The 26,378-nt window shown below is 23.8% G+C and overlaps 4 protein-coding genes and 2 non-coding genes across 7 annotated transcripts; 2 read left to right on the forward strand and 4 right to left on the reverse strand.

The window, feature by feature from the left end:
• Positions 1–3,176: 3,176 nt before the first annotated feature.
• Positions 3,177–3,884, reverse strand: Bm1174 (Uncharacterized protein; the record flags this gene model as incomplete). Its single annotated transcript, XM_043076060.1, has 2 exons — positions 3,177–3,347; positions 3,837–3,884. Coding segments are annotated over 2 exons (219 nt in total), but the record flags the coding sequence as incomplete, so codon positions are not given.
• A 1,734-nt stretch (positions 3,885–5,618) lies between these two features.
• On the reverse strand, positions 5,619–11,619 carry Bm6229 (105-kDa kinase-like protein, putative; the record flags this gene model as incomplete). 2 transcript variants are annotated; one of them, XM_043076062.1, is made up of 15 exons in its annotated part: positions 5,619–5,749; positions 5,985–6,056; positions 6,225–6,368; positions 6,560–6,668; positions 7,291–7,599; positions 7,825–7,962; positions 8,365–8,618; positions 8,873–9,009; positions 9,218–9,432; positions 9,642–9,820; positions 10,058–10,236; positions 10,356–10,477; positions 10,833–10,955; positions 11,213–11,350; positions 11,500–11,619. In XM_043076062.1, 15 exons carry the CDS (start codon positions 11,617–11,619, stop codon positions 5,619–5,621), a joined length of 2,370 nt encoding a protein of 789 aa, XP_042931996.1. The 2 variants fall into 2 exon arrangements, with proteins under 2 accessions (XP_042931996.1, XP_042931995.1); XM_043076061.1 differs by having other exon boundaries at positions 6,225–6,395.
• Positions 11,620–12,896: 1,277 nt separating this feature from the next.
• Bm8868 (PDZ domain containing protein) lies at positions 12,897–16,413 on the reverse strand (the record flags this gene model as incomplete). The annotated part of the gene is made up of 6 exons (XM_001894445.1): positions 12,897–13,016; positions 13,190–13,342; positions 13,688–13,765; positions 14,293–14,437; positions 15,138–15,277; positions 16,330–16,413. 6 exons carry the CDS (start codon positions 16,411–16,413, stop codon positions 12,897–12,899), a joined length of 720 nt encoding a protein of 239 aa, XP_001894480.1.
• On the reverse strand, positions 13,684–13,756 carry Bm14555. Its single transcript has one exon. It is a non-coding gene; the product is annotated as a tRNA-Arg (tRNA).
• Positions 16,414–17,137: 724 nt separating the features above from the next.
• Bma-scav-3 (Uncharacterized protein) lies at positions 17,138–25,753 on the forward strand (the record flags this gene model as incomplete). The annotated part of the gene is made up of 12 exons (XM_043076063.1): positions 17,138–17,251; positions 17,684–17,856; positions 18,052–18,202; positions 18,389–18,499; positions 18,781–18,888; positions 19,290–19,501; positions 23,660–23,817; positions 24,006–24,175; positions 24,409–24,479; positions 24,846–24,960; positions 25,216–25,305; positions 25,703–25,753. 12 exons carry the CDS (start codon positions 17,138–17,140, stop codon positions 25,751–25,753), a joined length of 1,524 nt encoding a protein of 507 aa, XP_042931997.1.
• Bm14540 lies at positions 22,684–22,778 on the forward strand. Its single transcript has one exon. It is a non-coding gene; the product is annotated as a tRNA-Arg (tRNA).
• Positions 25,754–26,378: the final 625 nt, after the last annotated feature.

The raw sequence follows: 26,378 nt of genomic DNA on the forward strand, positions 1-26,378 counted from the left end.
ACAATATTGTTTATCAAATATTTTAATTTCTTTTTTCTTTTTTTTTTTTCAAATAAACTTAAAAGATCAAAAAATTTTTTTCAAGACCAAAAAAATACATAGTACATTAATGTTGTTATGAAAATTATTTCAAACAAAAAAATTTTAATTAAAAAGTACAAAATAAAAAAGCTAATGTTTATAAATATTTCATATTGCTAATATCTTTTCTTTTCTAACTAGAAATATCATTCAAAATAAAAAATTTTCTAGCATTATTTTTCGAAAATTTTTCATCTTTTAATTTTTAGATAAAAAAAAAAAAATGAAATTGCAGATTATTAAACTAAGAAAATTTGAGTTAGCAAAGATGTTTTTGTAATTTTGCAGAAAAAAATTTAATTTCACATAAATTAAGTTTTTTCATTTTTCCTTTAAAGAAAAAAAAAGTAAAAATATTGTTTATATTTAAAATGAATATTATTTGATGCTAATTCATTCTATAATATTTATTATTTCATGCGTTTGTTCAAAGAATAAAAAATTTTTTAAAAAAAAGTTTTTGTTAAATTTGATGAAACATTTATACTTTTAAGCTATTACAAATACAATAAGACAATAAGTTTACAAGTACAATATGCTATAATTGTGCTCGTAATAAATTGTATTTCATATTATAGATAGATGAGATAGACAGATTAGATAGATAGATCAGATAGATAGATCAGATAGGTAGATCAGATAGGTAGATCAGATAGATAGATCAGATAGGTAGATCAGATAGGTAGATCAGATAGATAGATCAGATAGGTAGATCAGATAGATAGATCAGATAGGTAGATCAGATAGGTAGATCAGATAGATAGATCAGATAGATAGATCAGATAGATAGATCAGATAGGTAGATCAGATAGATAGATCAGATATAGATCAGATAGATAGATCAGCTGGATAGATAGATAGATAGAATGAATATGAATAGTTAATATTTTATAGTTTCATTTATTTGTTTCATTTAATAATTATAATTTGAAAAAAAAAAAAAAAAAAACTATTTTCCTTTAATATGAAAATGTAATAAAAACTTTATTATTAATAAAATACATATATATTTGCAACTTTTAATTGAAACGAAAAAAGTTAATTAATAAACAAATAATTAATTGTGAGATAGTTTTAATAAAATATTAGTGGAAAATGACGAAAAAGGAATAAAATATTGATTAGAAATGTGATTAATATTTCGTCAAAAATTTCAAAAAAAAAGGAAATGGAAGAAAACATTGTTTTAGTTTAAAATTATTTTTTTTTTTTTAGTAAATTATCACAAAAATTGTAAAATTAACTCAAATATATTTCCCTTTTTTTTTTTCCACTTTTTTGTTTTTTCTAAATTCAATGAAATAAATAAGCTTTTGTTGTCAGTGCTAAAAAAGAACTCAAAATGCTTAAAAAATAAAAAAATAAAAAAAAAAAAACAAACTTAAAAATGTTTAATTGGAAGCAAATTTTAACAAATGCAAAAATGAAAAATTATTTATTGTAATTAAATTTTGATAACAATAAGAAATTAACTAATTATATACATTAAATAACATTTCAAAAAATGATTTAACAATATAAAAGTCATTTCCTTCCAAAAATAAAGGAAAGGAACAAAAATTAATTAATAAATATATTTTTTTTTTTTTTGCAAATAACAAAAAATTGAATTTAAATTGAAAAGAAAAATTAAAACAATAAAAAATAATTTTTTGAATAATGCTAATTTTATTGAAGCTTTCGATATATATTAGATAAAAAAAAAAAAAAAAAAAACAAATTTGTTTTTTTGTAAACTTTTAAAAGTTAAAAGTTTTTGTTTTATAAAATAACAACTGAAAATACCCATTATCATTGTTAAATTGATTATATTTTAACATTAACATTTGTTTTATTTCGAATACTGTTGTTTAATTCTTTGATATTCTAAAAATGAATAAAATATAATTTGAGCAACAATTTGGAAGAATTTCCTTTTTTTTCTTTTTTTTTTTGAAATTTTAATTAAATTTTAAAATTGAAAGTTTAATATTATAATAGAAATAAATTATTGTTTTATTATTTCATGTAATATTAAATGATTAATTAATGAAAAAAAAATTTTTATACCCTTTCTAAAGATGAAGTGATCTCAATTGGTGGTTGACAAAAAAAAATAATCAAAATTAATATTCCAGCTAATAATATTGATCCAAATGTGTAGCACTAAAATTTAAATTTTACTCGTTTCATTTTTTATTTTTTGTTTAGATACAATTAAAATTTGTTTATTTTAAATAAATAAACAACTAAATGATCAAAATTGTTATAAAACTATCAACTCGTTTTTTTTTTTTTTTTGATTCTTATATATTTTTTATGATTCATATTTATGATAGATTTAAATTTATGTATTTAATCTAATTATTGATAAAGTTATTGATAAAGCTAAAATATAAAAGATTGTTTGTTATACTTTTATACTAATTAGTAAAAAAATAATTATTATTGTTATGTGATAAGATGATTAAATAAATTTTCTAGCTATTAATAAAATTTTTAATTTGATTTCAATTAAAATTATGAAAAAAAAAAAAGAAAAGAAAAGCTAACTGAAGCAGTGATAAGTACTTCAGAATACTTAAATGGACCGCATAGTGTTTCCGGATTTTCCTGTTTTATGATTACAATAAGAAGCATTATTAATGTTATCAGTGAGGTGATAACTGATATCCCATGAAAGACAATTGTCTAAAATGAATCTTAGCATTTCGTTGTTAAAATTATTTGATAAAAAGTAAAAATTAATAATTATAAATAAGTAAAAGATAAAGAATTAATAGAGAGAGAGAGAGAGAGAGAGAGAGATTCTAATAATGGAAAGTTTAATTAAATAAACTATATTAAATAAGTTATGAAACTATTTTGAAGCTTAAATAATGTCAAATAAAAAATAAACGAATATAATTTAAAAAAAAAAAAAAAACAATAAGTCGAAATGTAAGTTAATTATGCAGTAAAAATTTTAATTCCAATTAAATAACAATAAAAATAAAAGTATTGTTTTCATAATTTTTTTTTTTTTTACGTAAGTTTATAAAATACGTATAATACGTATAAAAGGTTTTTTTTAAAAAAAAAAAAAAAAAAATAACAATAATAATTATAACAAAGATTACAAAAATTGGTGCAATTTGAATACGTAAACATTTGAATGTTTCACAAATTAAATTAACAATTTGAAAAAAAAGCGCAATAGACATGAATGAAAATGCAATGATTAATTTTGTATTACTTGTCCATACGTAACGTGAAATAATTAACGTTACTGATACGAATGCCAACATCTATAATAAATAGTTAATTAATTAATTATAATACTACTTGATAAAACGCTAATTTCTTTGTTAACTTTAAGATTAAAGTTTTATTTTTATAATATATTATTATATTTATAGGTCAATTAATCTGCAATTATTATTAAATTAAATTTTCATTATGACTTTTATCAATGATATATCAATAATCAGTCAGTGATTTGCATTGAGTTACAAACGTTTTTTGCTTGTTTCTAATGATCTATTCAGGAAGATTTCTCGACGATCAATCAAATTGATTGAGTGAAATCACAGATGAGAAGGGTCAAAAAGGTCAATCAAAATTAATTGAAATTTTTATTCTTACAGCAAGTAATTCCTCTAATCTGAAATTAATGAGAAATGTGAATTAAATGCTTTTCCCGTCAAATAAGTTTAACCTAATCAAACAAATTTAGACTTGAAATCCGGATTAGAGTTAAGAAACCGGAATGATTCATTTCATTTCATAAAACAAACCGTAGACAGAAGTGTAAGTGAATAATACAGCTCACGTGGACAAACCATCTGGCTAGCAATCAGCTAGTAAAAATAACATTTAATTTAAAAAAAAAAAGTTATGTTAAAATTTATGCATAAATATCATTAGGTAATATGATACCTGAGTCAAGTAACGTGATTAAGCGCTCACACGTAAGCTTACACGCAAAATAATTTAATGAGTTCAAATTCAATAAGCATTTTTCTTTTTTTTTTTTTTTTTTTAGTCAATAAGTTTTTTAGGTTTGAATTTATTAAACAATCTTAGGACTTATGAATAATTACTTTAGCAGCAAATACGAAAGTTTTTTATTCACTTTTTTTCTTTTTTTTTGCAATTGCGTGGGAGTTTAACAAATGAAATTTTTATTTGAAACTTTTCAAATAATTAAATTGAGATAATAATCACAATTATTATTAATTTCAAAATAATTGTATAACTTCATAACAAAATAAAACAAAGTATTCTGATTTATCTCAAATGAAACATAATAATTTTCCTAGCTTTTATTCCTTCTTAAATCGGATTGAAATTCTGGAATAATTTAGAAAAGTTATTTTTACATTTATTTGTTCAGTCACACTTCTAACCAATAATTAAAATAGTTTTTTATTTAGAATTTCTATTATTAACTAACACATACAGATGGATTCCATCTTTTTTTTCAGCAAATCTCGAATTTATTCAAACTATTAAATTAACTAATTTTTACTATAAGATAGATTGCATTTGAAAATGCTTCCTTGTTCTTTTAAACGAAGATATTTAGGTTTAAGTAGATTAAACTGGCATAAAATATTAGTTGCTAAATAACTAATAATTCAATGATATATTTTAAACCATATAAAAAGTACACAGATAGATTAAAAAAAAAAAAAAAAATTAAAAAGAAAAATATTGCAATTTCAATTCAAAACAGGAGATTAAAAGGAAATATTGCAACCCATATGCATTGAATAATATTCATAATACAATGATATTTATGCGTATTACAGAAAAAAATTCAATACACTTTTTTCTTTTTTTTTATAATTTATTTAATTCCACTTACAAATTCAATTCCCATTAAAATTGTCAAATGCTAAATTGCCAAATTACCACTAAATGACAAAATAATTTCACAGAAGAATTAAGCATGGAATTATTCAAGTTCAAAGTTTTATGAACAAGATGAACTTTACATAAAAACTTCATGTTACAAAATAAGTTGCAAAAACTTACCATTTGAAAGAAACACTTCAATTATTTGCAGTAATGATTATTGCAATGAACAGAAATCTAGAAGTGAATGATATGCTCTTTCTACAAAAAATTTAAAACAATTTCGAAAAGTAGTACTACCACTTTTCTTTACAATAATTTTTATTCATAATAAATATAATGCAAAAGTGTAAAGACATCGATTAATATGCTCTTATCACATTGTAAAAAGTAATCAATATAAAATGGAATGAATGAAACAATTGCAGAAATTAAAAAAAAAAGTTGTTTGATGAACAAAAAGAAAGAATTTCAATCTCATATATATTTGTCTCTTCCAAAAATTGAAGAAACTCCTTATTATCAAATTACCATATATGCATAATAGCAGATGCATTAATTAGATATTTTCTGAAAAAAAAAAAAAAAAGCAACACTTCACAATTTGTTTAGCTTCCCAATTTTAAATGAAAACTTTTCTTGCAAAATATAATTAACATAATCAATTTGAATAATAAAATAAAAAATATAAATAGTATGAAACTTTTCTTTTGATATAATTAATGAATGCTTTCATCATTATTGGATATTACTCGAGTAGTTCGTTTCCTAGCCATTTCCATATTATGAGCTTTATTTCGTGCTGCATTTTTTGCTTGATGAACATCCTTACTTTCTGATATCGATGAAACTAAGAAAAAAAATCAATAAATATATATATATATATATATTTAAAACAACGGTATTTTTATGTATGATATTGAAGCAAAAAGCAATAGCTAACATATTTAAAGCTATTTCTGACTTTTAAGATTTGCCAAATTTCCTAGCTATGGATATTAATTTAATCATCATTGTCCTTTGTTACTGAACGAACACTCCACTAGAGATATTATGTAATTTCTTAAAAAAAAAAAAGAATTTACTTTCCACAGGTTCATCAGCATTCCATGAAATATTCCATTCTCCATCTTCCATTACTTCAGTAGATATTCCACCTGAAAATGTAACAAATTAAGCTGATATTGTTGCTTTAACAAATTCTAATAGTCCACTATAATTTTTTCAACTCTTTCAAATTCTCATTCTTCACTTTTCTTATGAGCATAAAAAATTTAATGTATCAGTAATATTTACACAAGAAGTTGAAGAAATTAATAATGAACCTGAGCTAACATCGAAATCATCCCAACCGCTTGTACTGAAATTATCACTCCAACCATCAGTCAGTGTATCACTGCTATTCTTTACTGCAAATGTGTTCCTATTCGTAACTTCATTGTCATCTGCGCTCGACTTAGATTTAATGCCTAACAAACAATTCAAATCATCTTCACCTGTAAAAATATATTCCATATTTTAAATTATTTGTTACTTAATACTATATCACTTCAGTGTGACACATCTAAATATATATTATATCGTTTTAATTACTACAATCGATTTAGAATCTAATTTGCTTTTTCTTTTGAATCATTCTAAAAAAGAAAAAAAAAAAGACCTGTAGATTTTAAAAATGGACGTTGCAATTTTAATCCTTTTGTTCCTGATGTTTTCCCGAATGGCTTCGAAGATGTCGTAGTAGACGGTTTACTTTTAGCAGCTATTACCTACAAAAAAAAAAAAAAAAAAGTGCATAAAACAACTGAACAAATGATTTTAATCCAAAATTTTTTTTAGGTTAAAATAATTTATTATAAATTTTAAAAATTAATAATCTCTATTTTCAGTAAGAAATATGCGAGAAATTATCACAAAAAAATTTTCCACAGCATTTTTTCTATCATAATGAATACTCTACTGGCTTTTAACTACACACAAAAACTTGTCATATTCTTTATGCCATAAAATACACATATGCACTATTATACTTCCATAATTTTCCGTCAATTACGATGGTGAAAATTTCAAGAACTATATAAAACATCTCCTCCTCTGAACATCTCCTCCTCTGCTAATTCTTCATTTCGAACTTATTCTTACTGATAGATAATAAAACTTTAGTAACATTCATATAAACTCATCGTTTCTTCAATACTTCAGGGCAAAACTAGATTAGCATAACTCTTCTATTACTCATAAAATCATCTTTTTCTAAAATCAAATCCTGCTCCAATCTATTTTTAAGTGTAAAACTCATAATTAAAAGAGAGGTAAAATAGCTGCTTACCAAATAGTCTTGTTTATGAATTTGATTTAAAATTAACAAATTAAATTCAATTTAATTCTTACTTCTCTCTGTTCATTATCATATCTTTCGTTGATGTTTGTGGCATTTATTATTAGTACATCATTAGCATCTTCCCACTCATCTTCATTTTCTGCAGCTAAATTATCTTCCAATTCACCCCAACCATCATCATTTGCAAATTTCTCTGGTGCTGTATCATATGATTTTAATTCAGAGGATGTTTTTGTGTTAGATTTTGATTCACAAATGGGTGCTTCTTGCTTAGGTGCTGACCCAGATTGGTTTTGCATTGAGGAAGAGTAGAATTTGCCTGAAAGTGATTTTAACGCCCAGCTTGCCCATTGTGGCACCTGAAATATATTATCATGTGGTATTAACAAGTTGATAAGGCCATATTCTTCGAAAGAGAATATGAATAACCTGTAAATAACGGAAATTACATTTTTAATATTTATTATCTCTCCTAATTAAAATTAGAGAAGGAAGAGATGTCGTAATTATTATTTGATTGATCAAAAATAATAAAAACAGTTAGTAGTATTAAGAAAATAATAATAAAAAAAAAAAAAAAAAACCTTGTCACTACTTAGCAAACCGCTTTTTCCACCAGCTTTAACTTGTGATTCGAGTTCTGCTATCAGTTCTGGATTTTCACTAGCTTTTTCCAGCTTTTCGATGAATCCATATAGTGCTTTGAAGCTTTGATCTCTGACCTGAATGTATATTACTTTGCTTTAAAAAAGAAAAAAAAATGAGTGTCAATAATATGCATACTAAGTAATAAAAATAAAAATGTGATAAAATGTGAAAATGCCTCATGGTAATAGCTACAAGCAATCTAAACAAACTTTCGATGTAGATCAAACTAATTCAATCAATCAATGAAAAAAAAAAATGAATCAATCTCTTCAAAATTGTGTATGTTATGAAAGTTTGCTTTCACTTTCAATATATATTTTGTATCATTTTGCAATTTTATCTAACTATGACGAAATATAGTAAATGAAATGTATGTAGCGAGTTTAGTGGAAAAAATTAAACATAATTTGTTCGCGAGATTAAATAACAAAATTTTACTAATCTTAATATTTTATTAAAATTTAATATTAAATGACCTGCTTTTCCTGATCACATGTCACTGGTGATAAGGCTGGTAATATACGATTTGCAACTTCAATTAATGAGTAATACTGTTGCGTAGCACTAAGTGCTAGAATAGCTGCCATTCTAGCAGGAGGAAATGGATCTTTGAGTGCACGAGTGAAGGCACTAATTAGAATTTGTTGACGATGACTTGGATCAATGTAACAACCAATTTTACCGAGGCAAATTGTTGCATTTGTTCGAATACCTGGTTGATCATCTGCGCCTGAATGCATTTCAAATAATAGAATCAATTCATTCTAAGATTTTTGGACACATCAAATTATTTAAGGAAATCGTTCTTTAAAAGAAGTTATTGTTGAGATTATTAAGAGAGAATAATTTGGAAATGGAGAGTTTTTTTTTTTTTTTACCATCAAGAAATAAAGCTAAGGATCAATTTTTTATGCGTTTTATTTTTACATCACATTTTTAAGCTTTGAGAGAAACATAGGAAAACTTCGGTAGTATAAACCTTACCTTGCAATCTTGCTAAATGCCGCATCAGATCAGTATTTAAATTTTGATTATTCAATTTATCAGCCAGCGAAACCATTGCTTTCACTGTACTTTCACGGACAGCCGGATTTGTATCCATAAAACCAGATGCAACATTCCTGAAAAATAAACCTTGATCTTTATTACAGTTTCACTGCATAAAAATTATACTAATTTAAGATAAAAAAAGGTGCATTTTCTTAAATGTATTTTTCCAATTTGATACTCCATGACAATGTCATTACACTTGTAGTAATTCGAAAAAAAGAAAAAATGCGCATAATGCATTTTGAAAACTTTCCAAAAAACAAAAATCCAAGAACCAACTTATATATCCGATCGTTAACAATTTGAGGCGTTAAATGCGGTGCGAATTCATCAATTCGTTCTAATAATTTTACACGTGTTACACGATCCGGTGAACTAAATAATTTACAAAGGCAAGGCACAATACGAAGCTGATACTCATTTTCATCCAATAAACGTCCCAATCGAAACAATGGCATCAAAACATGCGATCCAGCGTCACCATATTCGTAACTCTGTCATTAATAATAAGTAGGTAGAATAAGGATTAATGAATCTTGAACTTCAAATTAAGCAATAATGCAATTGTGATTGAAATAAGTATTGCATTTCTTTTTTTTTTTCTTTTATTTTGTAATTGAGAAGAAAAAGCTAAAGAAAAACCTATTGTGAGAAGATATAATAATAAATATTACTTGCAGTCTTTTAGCCATATATAACATACATGTATTAATTTTGGAAGAATCCTATATTTAGCAATGTTATCAGGAAAAAAATCCAATTCATTTTTCAATTCTGTGAAGAATGCCTGCTTTTCATGAGCATCTTTCAGTTGAAATTCATCCAAAAATAGCAATATATCTACATATCGATTCTTAAAAAAGCCTCCTGTTTGACGCAATTCTAAAATTTTTCCTGTATTATTATTGTAATATAATAAAATTTGATCAAAAAATAACATGCCAAACTTATAATAAAAAGTGATGTTTTAGTAAATAAGGGAAATAATTTGTTGACTAATAAAAAATGAGCACAAATATAAGTAACAACAGTTTTTTTTTCATTGTTCGTGAAAATTTATTAGAAAAAAAAAATGGCAAAAAACTTAAAGAGAAAAAGTAAAAAACTATGAAGCAGTACCTCTTAATAATTCTCCAGTATTTAGTTTAGCTGCTCGATTAGTAGCCATTTTTTTATAATGCACATGCAGTTGTTGAGGAACTCGTTTTGGTGCTTCCGGTTTCGTTATCGATTCATTGAAGCCGTTGAAAATTTCCCATGTAAGTAATGCGAATGAATTAAGATCAGTACATGGATTACTAAAATAAGGTTAATTTAAATAAAAGCTATCAGTATTGAATTAAATAAAACGCAATGAAAAGTAAATTTCAAAAAAGGAAGGAAAGTATTTCTCGATGGTAGAGAGAAAAAAGTGTACCTAAAAACGGTTGATTTTTCAAAACCACCAAGTTTCCAATCTCCACTTTCTGTGACATAAACAGAGTACCGGATATTTTCATGACTTAATTCGGCCTCTTGATGCAAGAATTTTAAACAGCTCTGTAAGCTCAGGATTCATTGGTTTTCATTTTCACTCACACAAAAATAACAATATGATAGACTAGTAACTGTATAACGAATCCACAAACAAGAATTTTAATTAATCTCTGAAGCTCTGAGCTTTGTTCTACTTTGCAATTATCTTGAATCTTGAATTCTTTAAAAACACATTTCGGAACTTTCCAAAAGCAACAATGAAAGTCTAATATATTATTATTTAATTCCAAAATGAAGCATTTCCATTTGTTATACTCAGAAAGGCTGACACAAATGAAGCTATCTATAATTGAAAAATATTTTACAATTAAAAAAATGAAAAATGCAAATAAATCTATAACGGCAAAAAGAGACATACCAGTAGCTGAAATAGACCCCAGGAAACAACAAAATCTTTTTGTTTATCAGTTAGTTTGTTTTCCGTAATATAAGTTTTCAGAGGAACGCAAGCTTCTGTTATCAAATAAAAAGTACCATTCATCTGGAACAAAAACTAAATTAGTGAGTACTGTAAACTGAATATCATTAGTGCTATCAGTTGTGATTTCAGAAATATTAAGCGTGGAATGCTAAATTAGCAACTATGAAGTCTCAAGCTACATTATTATTCATGAAATGAATCTTAAACTCTTGAAGAAATGAATATGCAATATAACTTTTGAAGAAAAAAAAGTTTGTTAAATTAAAGTTTGACAAAAAAAAAAAAAATTAAAAGCTATATTTACAAAATATTAAAACCTCAACGCTATCCAAATAAGCGAGAACATTTGGGTGCCGGAGAGTTTTCAGTTTACGTGCTTGAGCTTTCAGTACTGATCCTGGACCATAATCGGATACTGTTGCCCAGAAACAGGTAGCAAGTTCGGATGGTTCAGCCTGAAATAATACTGAATTATTGACAAGTGATATTTGAAAATTAAACTTCCTATAATTCTTATTTCAGACAAACTAAAATTCATCTAAATTAATTATTTTCTTAAAAAAATGCCTTTTTTTTTCTTTTTTTTTTTAAGATGAAACATTACTTTTTTAAAGCTTTTTCCAATGTATATGCCATCGAAGGTATAAAAACTGCTAGCAGGTAGCTCATATGGGAATACACTTTTTGGATCACGTGAAAAAAGTGATGACAATACCGATGTCATATATTTTTCCTGTAAAATATAAAAGATACGTTCAAAATGCTCTTATCAATAATGACTATATTTCTTGACGTTAGCATCTAACGTTTATCATAATTCACTGATATAATGATTAATCAATCACTTATAAAACAGACTAACTTGAAAAGATAATAATAAATGCAAAGATAATAATATACATATAATAATAATAATAATAATATAATAATAATAAAACAAAGATAACAAATAATAATATAATAAAGAAAAGATAATAATAAATAATAAATGCTTAGATTCCTCAATTTTTCACTCTTCAATTCATCTTTTCAATAAATTTTGCATCATTATTAGTTTGAAATTACAAATATAATTTGATTGAAAGTTTCGATCAAAAGTTAATCAATGTAATTTGATCATTTGAAACGATAATAAAAATTTCATAAAAACAGAAAAAAAAAAAAAAAAAACATTTTATATATAACTCTTATCCATGTATTATAACATTTAACAATAACAACAAAAGAAAAAAAAAAAATAAAAATTCGAAAACAAGATTTTAGCAAAATGATCTTACGCCCAAACGATGAGATATCATATTTATCAGTTACCGTATTGTTGACTATTTTATTATTTCTCAGCATTTTTATCATTTTTTCTTCAATGCATTACTGATTTAATTGATCTTATCACTTTTATCTTATCACTATTACTATTTATAATTCCTAATCAGTGAAATAAAACAGTAATTAATCTGTGTTATTTATTTCATCAATTTATTTAATTAAATCAATTATGCATTAGGAATTATAAATCATAGTGATAAGATAAATGATTTTTTGCTAATTTTTAAAATTAATTCTTCAAATTTCACTCATTTGTAATAATTAGCTTAAAAAAAAGTTTATAATTTGCAATCATAAATATAATGAAATTTGATAGGTAATAAAAAAAAAAAAAAATTGAAATATTAGACAAGAAAAATGTTATATCATTCTTATAAATTTTTATTTTTTATTTCAAATTATAAATAATATACATTGAATTTATTATTTATAATAAAATGATTAAAAGTTTTGTATATTTAACACTTTTTTATTAAATTTTATTTTGTTGAGCTAATACGATCTTTAAGATTTCTAGTTTTTTTTTTTTTCTTATAAAATTTATGTATTTTAAAAGTATATATTTATGATTGTTTGATAAATGTGAAATTAGCAATGATTGATTGAAAGGGTTTATTTATTTATTTTTTTTTAAACTATTATTCAAGTAAGATAATTAGTAATTGTTGAGTTATTTTAGTGACATATTTCAGTATTTGGTGGTGTTCGAACAGACAATACTTCAGATATAAAATTGCGTGCTTTAGAAGAATCAGGACGCTCTACAAGAATACTTATATTTCCTTTTAATAAACCCTGAAAAAAAAAAAAAAAAAAAATAGATTTTTATTAATTTTATAGTAATATCAATCATCATTTTAGGTAGTAAAATTTCTAAAATAATATCAGTAATTATTTAATTTAATTTTCTATATTCCTTCTTCCTCTTTTTATTTATTTATTTACTAATTTATTGGAATATTATTTACCTGAACAATAATTTTTTTTGCCATTTCTTTATCATTAATAATTGTTCCATTAACTTGCAAAATTCGATCACCAACGATTAAACATTCAGCACTTAATGAGCCATTTAGCACACGTGTCACATAAACGTGTCCTTCTTTATTACTTTTTACTTGCTAAAAATTATCTTTAAAAAAAAAAAAAAAATGACAAATATATAAAATAGGAAAAGATTTCAAAATGATGAAAATATATTTTTGATTTTAATTTCCTTTCTTTCCTTTGTTCTTGTCATCAATTTTTCGTAGTTGTTTTTTTTTTTTTTTTTTTTTCTGCATTTAAACCCTTTTTCAGTGATATTTACATATATCCATCCAGGTGATATGCATGCATGCATTGCAACTACACTTGCACGTGATATACATGCATGCATTGCAACTACACATGCACGTGATATGCATGCATGTATGAGAGAGTGAGGGAGAGAGGGAGAGGTTCCTATTGCAAAAGGATGTTTCGACCTCGGCAGGAGTCGAACCTACAATCTTCGGTTCCGTAGACCGACGCGTTGTCCATTGCGCCACGAGGCCTCGACTTAGCTACCCATAAATAAGAGTTACCCATAGATGAATATGAATGAATTAGGTAGGGCGAAAATATTGATTAATTTGAATGATGAATGATTAGATAAGAGATAATTACAGTGCACCGCCACACAGTTTAACATTACAGAGAAGTGAATCTCCAAAAATTATCAATATTTTAGATTACTTTTGATGCTTAAATTACTTACTTATATTGATTGAGCTTAAATTGTAATCAGAATCATTTTTTCATTTTTTTATCTCAAATGACTGAATTTTTTAACAATTCCTTAAAAAAAAAAAAAAAAAAAAAAAAAAAAAAACTTCTTACATCATTTTATATGCACTTTTTTTTTCTTTTTTTAAAGCATTCATTAGTTTTAGATTAAAATTAATTAGCAAAAATATTGTAATCTTATTATTTTCATTAATAAATAATAATAATATATATATAATAAATATAAATAAATATACATATATTAATCATTGTAAAATTAATGTTAGAAAAAAAAAAAAAAGAAGAAATTTTAGTATAAACTAACCAAACCTACTCGTGTACCTATCCTATGTTGTGTCATTTTCACTTTCAAATATAGAAAACCTTCACGTTTTATAATTCTTTTATCATCAACATATTGCTCTTGCTTAATTTTTTCGCCACGTTTTTTATCACGATTTACTGTGATGCTGAATTTTCACCTTTTTTTTTTTTTTTTTTTATTTTTTCTTTTTTTTTAAAGCTAAAAAAAATATTCTTATCATTTATAAAATAATTCTTTTGAATTAGTTTTCATCTTAAATAAATTTGATAATATCTTTGTTAATATTATTATTCTTTAGAATAAGTAGAAATTAATCAAAAAAAAATAAAAAAAATAAAATTGAGGAATAAGTAAGCATTTATTATTTTTTTTTTTTTTTTTTGTTTTTTTAGAAAAATATTCTTTAAAATTCGTTAGAATTTTAGAATAAAAAAATTTGAATGTGTAAAGATGATTATGATTTAATTGATTAGTGTCCTATTTCATACTATTATCATTCATTTTCATTTTTCTTAGTGTTATTATTCCTTAGAATAAAAAAAAAATTGGTAATTTTTATTGAAAATAGTGTGTGTGTGTGTGTGTGTGTGTGTGTGTGTGTGTGTGTGTGTGTGTGTGTGTGTGTGTGTGTGTGTGTGTGTGTGTGTGTGTGTGTGTGTGTTGTGTGTGTGTGTGTGTGTGTGTGTGTGTGTGTGTGTGTGTGTGTGTGTGTGTGTGTGTGTGTGTGTGTGTGTGTAGTGTGTAGTGTGTAGTGTGTAGTGTGTAGTGTGTAGTGTGTAGTGTGTAGTGTGTAGTGTGTAGTGTGTAGTGTGTAGTGTGTAGTGTGAAATTTATTTTTAATTCACCGTGTAATGTGTTGTTTTCGTTGAATTCGATCAAATGCATTTCGATCACTTACAGAGCAATCATTTACTGCCAAAATTTTATCACCAACATTAATTCGATCTTCTAATGCACCGCTTCGTTGTACAAATGTTACAGTGAGCTAAAATGAAAAATCAACAAAGAAGCTTTAATTAATTGATATAAAATTATTGATTGATTGATATGAAATTAGTGATTAATTGGTGTGAAATTATTGATTAGTTCATATGAAATTATTGATTAATTGATATGAAAATAGTGATTAATTGATATGAAATTATTGAAATAGCTTCTTTTTTTTTTTCTCTCTCCTTTTTTCAAAATAATAATAACAGTATAATTAAAATGCGAAATTATCTTCTCCTAATTTTCTTTTTTGTTTATCAAATTAAGCCTTCTAGGTTACATTTATTACAAATGTTATCATTTTATCTTCTTAAATGATTTCATTTAAATCAATAATAAATATTTATTAGTGTAAAAGAAAATAATAGTAATAATGTTTTTTTATCCATTCTATGTTTTAATTTGTAAGGTTTAAGTTTAATTTTTTTTTTTTTGAAGTTTAATAATTAACAAATACATCATATACAATGTACTTTTGATAAAAGTATTGATTTGCATAGTTTAAAACTAGCTAAAAATACAAAAATACAACCAATAAAGTGGTAATAATTTCATTTTTTTTTTTTGAAATGAACTATTAATCATGAAATAGATGCTTCGATGTATAAAAATGATCATTTTGATTACATAATTGAAAAAAAAAAAAGAAAATATTATTGTTTTTTCTTATTTCTTTTCATTAATATATCATCATTCTTCTCTTTCTCTCTCTCTCTCTCTCTCCTTCTCTCTCCCTCTCTCTCTCTCTCTCTCTCTCTGATTCCCTTCTTTGTTTTTTTCATAGGAATTGCTTAGCATTTTTTTTTCTATTTCATTAAAATTTTCAGTGCAATGTGTAAAAATTGTAAATTCTCAAAATTAATTATCCCTAAATATTAATTATGACGTGTTTATTAAAATTTTAAAATTTCATTAATATATGGATTGAAATATTTAAAATTATTAAAATTTAATTAATAAAACATTATGATGAATAATTTTTTTTTTTTTTGAATTACAATAAATTATTTTAAATGTATTAAAAAAAGAAAGGAAAGAAAATCATACATCCTTGGTATATGATATGCCAGGTAATTCACCAGCATCAATATTAACATAAAGGTGATGCAACTCTTCATTATCAGCAATCATCACTCACTCGATCATATGCAAATATCAACAATGCTTTAGAAATTCATACAATTATCATTTTTATTTATTTATATAAATATTTTCCTATTTAACTTTTTTTTTTTTTTTTTTTTTTTTTTGAGATTTTATTATTGATTAGTTATAAATTTAGAATTAATATTTGAATAAATTATTGTTTAAATATGAAGAAATATGTATACAATTTTTTATTTAAAATAAATGTATAAATCATAGAACTATGCTATTTTATTGAAATTTTTAACTTCTTTTTTCTTATTTGTTTTGTTTTATTTTATTTTGTTTTTCTTTTTTTTTTTTTTTTTTTTGTCTTTTTTTCTGAATAATAAGGAAAAAATGAACTCATAATAGAGTATTAGATGAATGAAATATTCTAGAAGATATTTTTAAGAATAACTCTTTTTTTTTCCTTTTTTTTCTGGAAAAAATTTAGCTTTTAGAAAATTTAATTTTATTTAAAAATCGAATTTCCTTATGCAAATAGCATTCCTAATTGTTATAATTTCTACTAGCAATATTTGGATATAAAAATATGCAAAAAAATTTACATTATTTTTTGCAATAGCAATGTTATGATTGAATTTCATTTGATATAAAACTGAATATAGTGTTAAATTTATATTTTGTGTTTTTGTTATTTTGCTAAAATGAATGTTTGGTAGTTTTTTTTATTTTCAGATTTAAGGATTTAAGTTTCATTTTCAGGATGGATATTAAAATTTCCATTATTGGAGCTTTAGCACTTGGCTCAATATTCATTATTGTTGGCGTTCTCTCTCTAACTATCGTTCCATTAACGGTAAACAAGGAAGTTATCAAGGTTTATTTATTTATTTTTTAGCATAATCATTTTGTATTCAATAACATAAATTAATAAATTGCAAATAAGCAAACAATTAAATAAGCAGATAATATGCTATCTTTATTTATTTCATTATTTTAAATATTTAAAATACTTTTTTATATCTTAATTATTAGATTAGCAAGCTAATAGGAATAATACTTGTTTTCTATGGAATGATTAATGATTAATGATATTTGAAGTGTAGATTTTTTATCATTTGCAGTTGTTAAGTATATTATTTAATTTAAAATGATAGTAATTGTGAATTAGTGGATTGATTGAATGAAAAAATTATACTTATGACTTTTTAAAGTAACTTCAATTACAAATAATCTCTCATATTCTAAGCATTAAAAAAAAAAAAAAAAGTTTTTTCTTTTTCTTTTATTTTAGCATTTTTAATTTTAGAATGAACATTTGGGTTACGATGAAAATGGTACTTATAATGTAATGACTCAGCGTTGGATTGAGCAAAAATATTCAATGAAATTGAAAATATGGACAGTTTCTGTGGCAAATCCAAATGATATTTCAAAAGGAAGCTATCCTGTGCTTATTGAAAAAGGACCATATGCTTACACGTTAGTTATTTGTGTGCAATTTATTTATTTATTTATTTTTTTGATGTTTAATATAATTTTTTCTTTTTTGCTTTTGATTATTTCCATTAGCTAACTTGGATATTTGATGAATTGATAAGTAAAAATTGTACACCTCTCTCTCTCTCTCTCTCTCTCTTTTCCTCTCTTTTTTTAAGAAGATAATATCTTTTACAGGGAATATCGGAAGAGAGTAAAGGTAAATTTCATGCATAATAATACACGTGTACTGTTTCGTAATCAACGTTATTACATTTACAATAAAAATGAATCATGCGCAAATTGTTATTTAAATGATACGGTTATGATACCAAATATTATGTTCCAGGTATGTATGATTTTTAATGATTTTCCTTAATTTATATTTAATTATGGTGAAGATTTATTTCATTGTTATACTAGAAAAAAATATAGAGTAAAAAGAATGAGAATAGTATTACTAATTGATATTAATTTTATTTCAAAATTTTTCATTTATTAGAAATTTAAGTTCAACTGTTTTTCTTTTTTCAAGTATATAGCTAATATTGCTGCTAAAAGTGGTCCAATGGTAAGACAAGTGATTAAACTTGCTCTTCAACAATTCAAATATGAAACACCATTCATTAATGTAACTGTGAATCAGGTTCTCATTTTCTTTTTATTATTATTATTATTCAACCAATATTTATCTCTTCTAGTTTTAGTAAGGTTACTTAAATAAGTTTGTATGGAAAAAAGAAAGACAAAAATTTACTGCTAATTCGTAAAAAAAAAAAAAAAAAAGAAGTGAAATTGAAACATTTGAAGGTGAATTTGATAAGATTTTTAATTCAGTAAAATATGCGCAAATTAACAGTGAAACAATAATGCTATTAAATGTATATGCAAATTTTAATGCAAATAATTTTTTCTTTTTTATTTTAGATGCTATTTGAAGGATATGAAGATCCGTTAATAAGAATGATTTGTGATAACAGCTTAATTCATAATCTATGTATTGCTGCCGGGATTCCAATGCGTGTAAAATTCCTGGTAAATTTTTTAAATTATTTGATCAATCTATAAGTATGAAAGGTTTTTTTTTTTTCTTTTAATTTGATCTCATTTCTTTTCAATAAAAGTTTAACCTAAATCTCTTCTAATTACAGTTATAAATGAAGAAAGAAAAACTTCCTGAAATAAAAATTGTATAACTACGTCTGTTATGATGATATATGTGAAATAAGATTGATTATTTTAAAATTTATAATAAGATAATAAACTAAAAAAAAAAATGTCTTTTTAAACTTAATAAAATAATTGAATGTGTGTGTGTGTGTGTGTGATTATTCTATTCTTATTTGTAATGACTGTTTTTTTTTTCTTTTTTTTTTTTTCAGAAAAAAAATTTTAAATCTTTGATAAGTATTTTTTTTTTTTTTTTTTTTTTTTAGGAAAATGGTACAGATAATGGTGAATATTTGATTGATACTGGATTAGAAGATAATAGTAAAATTGGTCAAGTATATAAATGGAATGGACAAAATGAAACACCATGGTGGAGCACTGCACAAGCACGTAAAATTAATGGAACAGATGGAGAACTATTTTCACCATTTTTATCGGAATCTAATAATTTACCCATTTTTATTGGTGATTTAGGCAGGTAAGATATTTTATACTAATTAATCATCAAATAATTTTATAATTTTTAGAATATTAATCTTGTACAGTACTTTTCATAATTCAAATATGCCTAATTCTCCAATGAGTAAGCAAGAAGAGAATGATTTATTTGAGTTAAATTGAGTTGATTATATTTTTGGTTTATTGTGCTTTTATGTTTGATACTTTTAAGATTCAAAAAAATATATGTTTTTTAAATTCAATGGATTAGTGTTATGCTCAGTTACTTTTTTTTTTTTTAAAAAAAAAAAAACAATTCATATTTTTTTAAATCTATTTTTTACTTTTTCTTTTCTTACTGTTTAGTTGGCAAATGACAAAAATTTTTTCTCCATTTAAAATGTTTGATCTAGAATAACTTTTTTTTTTTGAAATGATTCATTTAAAAAAAGAAACTAAAACTCTAAAAGGTGAATTTATTTTCTTCATTCGTTGAAAAATTATTAATGTTATTGTAAAAGTTATTGACCTTACCTTTAGAACTTTACAATTTTTGATTTGCTTCCTATCCCTCTCCATAATGAATTTTTTGATGTAAATTGAGATTTCTTTAGCATTATTTTACTTTTAGTTTCCTTTTTTCTAGTAATGCATAATTTGTTCATACTTTACCTGGCTTAATAGATTACTTTGATAAGTGATTAGTTATCCTTAAGGAAGCATATGTGTGCGATATTTTATTCTTCATCTTAGCTATTTCTTTTATAGATTTTAAATTTTAAAATAAATTACATTTTAAGAAGTGCTAATGAATACGTAGCAATTTGAAGAAGTTGAATTGATATAGATAAGCAGTAAGTGATAAGAATGAAATCATTCTAAAATTATTCTAAAATATATATGAAATCTTAGGTAAGATATAATGTAGCACTGCAGCAATAAAGTTATTAAATGTAGTCAGTAATCAATTTAAACAAGGAAAAAATCAATTATTAAAGCAAACAGAGAGTGATTATAGCTTAATGATAATTATAGGTTTTTTTTTTTTTTATATGTATAACAAAGACTTGAATGCTGATTTGATAAAGAATTGACAACTTATTTTAAACTTTCAAGATATCAGTATCAGTTTAAACATATGGTTGGATTATTGATGTGTACTGTAAAGATTAGAAGTAAAATTAAAAGAAATAATAGTAAAGTAAATCAAAGAGTTATTCTACTTCCAAGTAATTCGTTTTGATTATTCTATCAGTTATTGTAATTAAACACTTTAAAAAAAAAGGAAAAAAAAGGAAAAAGAAATTTCTTTTACACTAAAATATTAATTATATCATATTGATATGTAATATTTGATAAATTAATCTCTAAAAGAATGTTAAAACTATTAAAATTATCATTATTATCATTTACTATCTTTTACCAATGTTTATAATTAGTAAAAGGAAGAGAGAATTTAATTAAAATGAAAAATATATTCTATTAGTAGCATTAAAAATAATCATTAAATGACGAATGATAGTTTCTTATCAAATGATAATCAAAATTAATTATGAATATTTTTCAATTAAAAGTTCTTTTTTTTTTCCTCACAATTTCAATGACCATTAACTCTTTTTTTCTGAACACATTTTTTATGATACATTACTTAACCGAATTTTTGAATTTAATAGCTTTTGATATATTTCTATTAATGCTACTATTACATCTAAATATATTTAAACCATTGTAAGTTTACTTATTCTTTAATATCTGGTAGAAAATTTTATTCAAAACAGTTGAAATTTTGCATATGATTCACTTTGATTATGAAAATTGGGGAAAAAAAAAAGTTATTTCTTATCCTGGAAATATTTGTTGATGAGAATTAAAGAAACAACTATAAATTTTGAATTTTAATATGCATATATATGTATAATTTTGATTTCATTCATTTTAATATGATATTCAAGAATTATAAAAACTTTCTTCTTCCTAATATTTAAGATGAAAATTGATCATTTTTAAATTTTGCTCTTCAATTTTTGTTTTTTACCTTTTCAAATAAGACTTAATGAGCGGAATCATTAATATTCTTGTAAAGTTTTGATTTATAACTTTTTTTTTGATAGCATTATTAACTTTTACTTTTTTAATTTTTTTTAACTTTCAAATTTGAAAATACAGGAGTACGATGAATTAGATTGATGTAGTTACGGCAATAAATGATTGATGCTATTCTTTTGGAATTTTTTCTCAAATTAAATTTGTCATTTGTTTCTTCTAAAAAGAAAGCGAAGTATCTTTGTCTCTTCTCATTCGTATACTGCAGTAATTTCAAACGTAGTAATTTCTTCGTTAATCTTTGATCTTTATCTATTTTTGTTAATACAATTAATTAAATAGCATAACTGTATTAAGAAAGGAAAAAAGGAAGCGCAACATATTTGATTTTTAAAAATTTAATAACATAAATTTTACAGACAAAAGAGATATCTTTGCTACTTTCCTTCTTTTTTCTTTTTTAGTGATATTAATTTCGAATTATTTCATTTAAAATGAACAAACTATGAATTGAAAAGAATTTATTTTTGTCTCTTTTTTGTATTTGTTTGTTTGGTAAAATGTAAATGGCTTCAAGTAAAAAAAAAAAGAAAGAAAAATGCCTAGTTAGAAGATTAAAAAGTTAAAATGATCATTTTAAATTAGATAATGAAAGATTAATGAATGAGATTGAGAAGGATATTGAAAAGAAAATGAAAAATCATTAATTCTTGATAGGCAAATTTCTTTTTTTTTTTTCTGATCTGTTAACATTTTTTTTTCTTTATTTTCTAGTTAATTAACTAATGAAATAGAAAAAAAAAAATGTATATATATTTTAAATTTAACTTCCAATTTTTTTTTTTTTCATTTAAATTTATAAAACAAGCAATTTCGTTTTCGTTTTCGTTTTTTTTTTTTTTTTGTTTTAATTGTTAGATTAAAAAGAAAAAGAAAAAAATTAAGTGTGAGAAATTTTTTATTGAATATAATAGATCATTTCGTTTCATTCAATCATTCTCTTTCTCTCTTTTTTTCTCTCTCCCTCTCTCTCTCTCTCTCTCTCTCTCTCTCTTTATTCATCAGTAAAGCATATCGATTTTTATATTTAGAAATGAAATAATTAAACCTAACATTCCATTCATCCATCAGTATCAACCTCTATCGCACAACAATCCTCATTTGTGGGCCTTATATAGCGCTCCCGTGGCCTAATGGATAAGGCGTTGGTCTCCTAAGCCAGCAAAAATAGAAAGAGTCAACCAACGATGGGGGTTCAAGTCCCCCCGGGAGCCTAACGTTTTCTTCTTTATATACCTATTTTTATAAGTTATTAATATCTCTTCTCCTCTAAAAATATTAATTTAAAAAAAAAAAAAAAAAAAAAAATTATCCTATAAAGTAAACAAATTTATTTCATATGTTTCTCAATTAATTAAGATAAAATAATATGCATAAGATAAGTTAAAAAGAATAGGAGGATATGTAGCAGTAACATTGTAAAGTAAATTTTTAGAAATTGTGTAAAATTTAGAAATTTTAATTGTATTTACTTATAGTAGTATAAAAAATCTTTCTCTCTTCCTTTTTTCTTCCCTCTCTCTCTTTCTCTCTATTCCTTTTCATTTAAGATCTCTGTCTTTCATTCATATTTAATAATTTTAGTAGTTCAATTTAATATTACCATCAGAAAATGTTTTACGATCAAAAAAAAAAAAAGGGAATTTGTAGTACAATTAAGTGGATTTCTTATTGCAATACAAGTTTTTTTATTAAATTATTGGTTGTTATTTGGTTCGTTTTAGAATTTTAAATTTTATAATTTTCAAACTTGATAAATGAACCATTTTTCAAATGAAAAAAAGTAATGAATTCAACTTTAAATGAATTCAATCTTATCTCAGGTGACTCTTTTTCAGCTTTATAATTTCAGCTTTTAGTTTCTATTTTAATTTATTTTAAATGACTTATTCTTTTCTTAATGCTACCAATATTGCAGTAATATTTTGCTCTTCTAATTCGAGTAGTTTGAATTTAGTGCATTTTGATTTATGATATTTCTAGAAATTCAAATTTTAATAGTGAATTTATTTGGTAAAATAAAGCATTGATCAGATCTTTACAAAAATTAATTCAAATATTTGAAAAGAATAGAGAGAGAGAGAGATAATTTTAGATCAGTTTACCTGGATTATGATGGAATGGTGACACATGGACGAATACCATCATATCGTTTTGTGATTCCGTCAACAGTTTATAATCCATTTTTGCCCGAAAATAAAGGATTTTGTAGTCGTGAAACACCTCGCTATTTCAGTAATGATATACAACCTGGTTAGTTTCCTATCAGAAATTAAAATTTATTAATTAAAAAAGAAAAAATGAACTAATTCTAATTAAGCTATCAAACAAAAAGTTTTAATTTCGATGTTTGAAATGAAATGTTGCGTACATTCAGACATTTAAATTCATGAATTCTTAAATTCACTTACATAACTTTGATTTTCATTTTTTTTTTTTAGAAGGATGCTTACCTGCTGGTATGTTTGATATTGGTCGTACAAAAATTGGTTCTCCACATATCTATCTATCTGGTGTTCATTTTTATCAGTCACCTCCACAGATTTATCAAAATTTCACCGGTTTCCGGCATCCGGATAACAGCGACGCAACATATATTGACATTGAACCGGTCAGTTTGTTTTGTTTTGTATTTTAAATGCTTAAAATATCAAATTTAAATAGATGCTTGAATTTGAATTTTGTTCTGGAAAAGGAAAAAAAAAAACTTAAACTTTCGAAAATTTCAATAAAAATTATGATTTAAATTTTTATAATCACAAAAAAAATTTCTTTCTTTTTAATGATAAATTTAGAAAAGATTTAGACATTCGATGTAAATAATTTGCATTTTATTGATTGCAGTATACTGGTGTTGTTGTGAGTGCATTTGGAGCTTCTCAAATTAATATTGGAATGATCAGTGGCAATTCATAGTTTGTTTTTTTTTCTTCGTTATCTTATAAATTTTTAATCAAATTAACGAATGAATTAAAATGAATAGCTAAGGAACAATATCGTGAAATTTCTTTTTCCGAAAATAATAATTTGAAGTTTTTGTATAGTTTTATCATTGGCAGAATTGCATTGAATTGATATTTTGTGGATAATTTGAACTTTGTTAGCAATGATTAAGAAATTGCATAAATTAGTTAAAATTAAGGTCAAATTCGAAGTTATGCAATGAAATGAATGTAACATTATTTGATTTTTGTATTAAATTATTTATAACAAGTGTGAAATTTAATTTGCTAAATATTTTTTTTTTTTTAAACTTTAAAAAAACTAACTATTCTTTTTAGCTTGCTTAGTGAAATGCCAAGTATGATTGTACCTGTACTATGGATGAACGAATTGATAAATTTAGATGACGAGACAAGAAAAGATTTAGAAAAAGTTGTGCTTGTGCCACGAGGAGTAAGTTGTGATTTTAATTTATTGAAATGTTGACAGTTTAGCAAATGGATGGATTAATGAGGAATGGTTCGATGATGAGAATGATCGAAAGCCTATGATGTTTCATCTCTATAAAACTTTGATTGACATTATTATTATTATCATTATCATTATCATTATTATTACTATTATCATTATCATTGTTATTATTATTAATGATAATACGGTTAAAATTAAAATAATTAGATAATTTATGAATGTTTAATCGTATTTTAGGCACGCATTCTTGGTATTTTACTGATAGGCTTAGGCTTACTTCTTTGGACAATTTTCTTGATAATCTCATTGAGAAATATGTACTTAAGAGTAAGTTCTTTATTTTATTTTATTTTTTTTTTTTTAATTTCTTGGCAAATTTTTATTAATCTTATAAAACATTATCAATTTTCAAAAGCATAGTACTTTGGTTTTAAATATTTTTTTTTTTTATTCGGAAAATATTTACATTTAAAAAAAAAGAAGAAAAATATAATACTTTGGTACAACTCATGTAATTTTAATTACGCTGGAGTTTTTGCTTTTCTTTTTTTTAAAAAAAGGGAATTTAACCTTTAATTCGATGAAAAAGCAGTAAGAAAGATTGAGAAGAATGATTATTAAGTGAGAAGAAAGTTGAGAAATACAAACTTTTGAAAAATGTAGGGATTAAACTTTGAATTGGTTGAAAAAGTTAATTAATTAATTAATATTTAGTGTGTTTTAGAGGAAAGATGATGACGAAGCACATCTAATTGACGATAATGTGGAAAACTGAAGCAAATGAAAGGTAATTCTTTTTTGAATGAACGAATTACGAATTTATTTTGTTTTTTGTCAATGGTAATTTAAAAATATAGCTATCATTCAGATTTCTGATGTTTTTTTTTTACAGATTCATTTGATTAAAATACTTATTTTAAACATTGTAAAAAGAAATATGTATGTATTTATGTATAAATATTTGAGATTAGAGTTGTCCGAAAGTATTTTTGTATAATCTAAAATTTGTAAATTGCTTACTAGAATTGAATTTTTATACATTCCGTGCATCTTTAGATATATTTACATTAGAAGTAGATTTTATAATGCAAAATGTTTGATTGTATCTATCAGAATAATTAATCGCTATTGATAGCTTTCAAATACAATTACGACTTTCATTTATTATTAATTACATTGATAATTATTTCAAGTATTCTTACCTGTAATGAAAAAAAGAGAAAAAAAAAAGAGCTATGATAAAAATAAGTTAATAATAAAACTTATTAAGATAAAATAGACTGGTAATATATCTCATACTTAATCAGTATTATAATTTTAATTTAAAAAAAAGTGACGAATTTCACCTAGAAGTTTTAAAATAAAATGAATATTATTATCATATTGTTGTATATATTAAA

Source organism: Brugia malayi, assembly GCF_000002995.4.
Source record: "Brugia malayi strain FR3 genome assembly, contig: Bm_v4_Chr1_scaffold_001, whole genome shotgun sequence".
Taxonomy (NCBI): domain Eukaryota; kingdom Metazoa; phylum Nematoda; class Chromadorea; order Rhabditida; family Onchocercidae; genus Brugia; species Brugia malayi.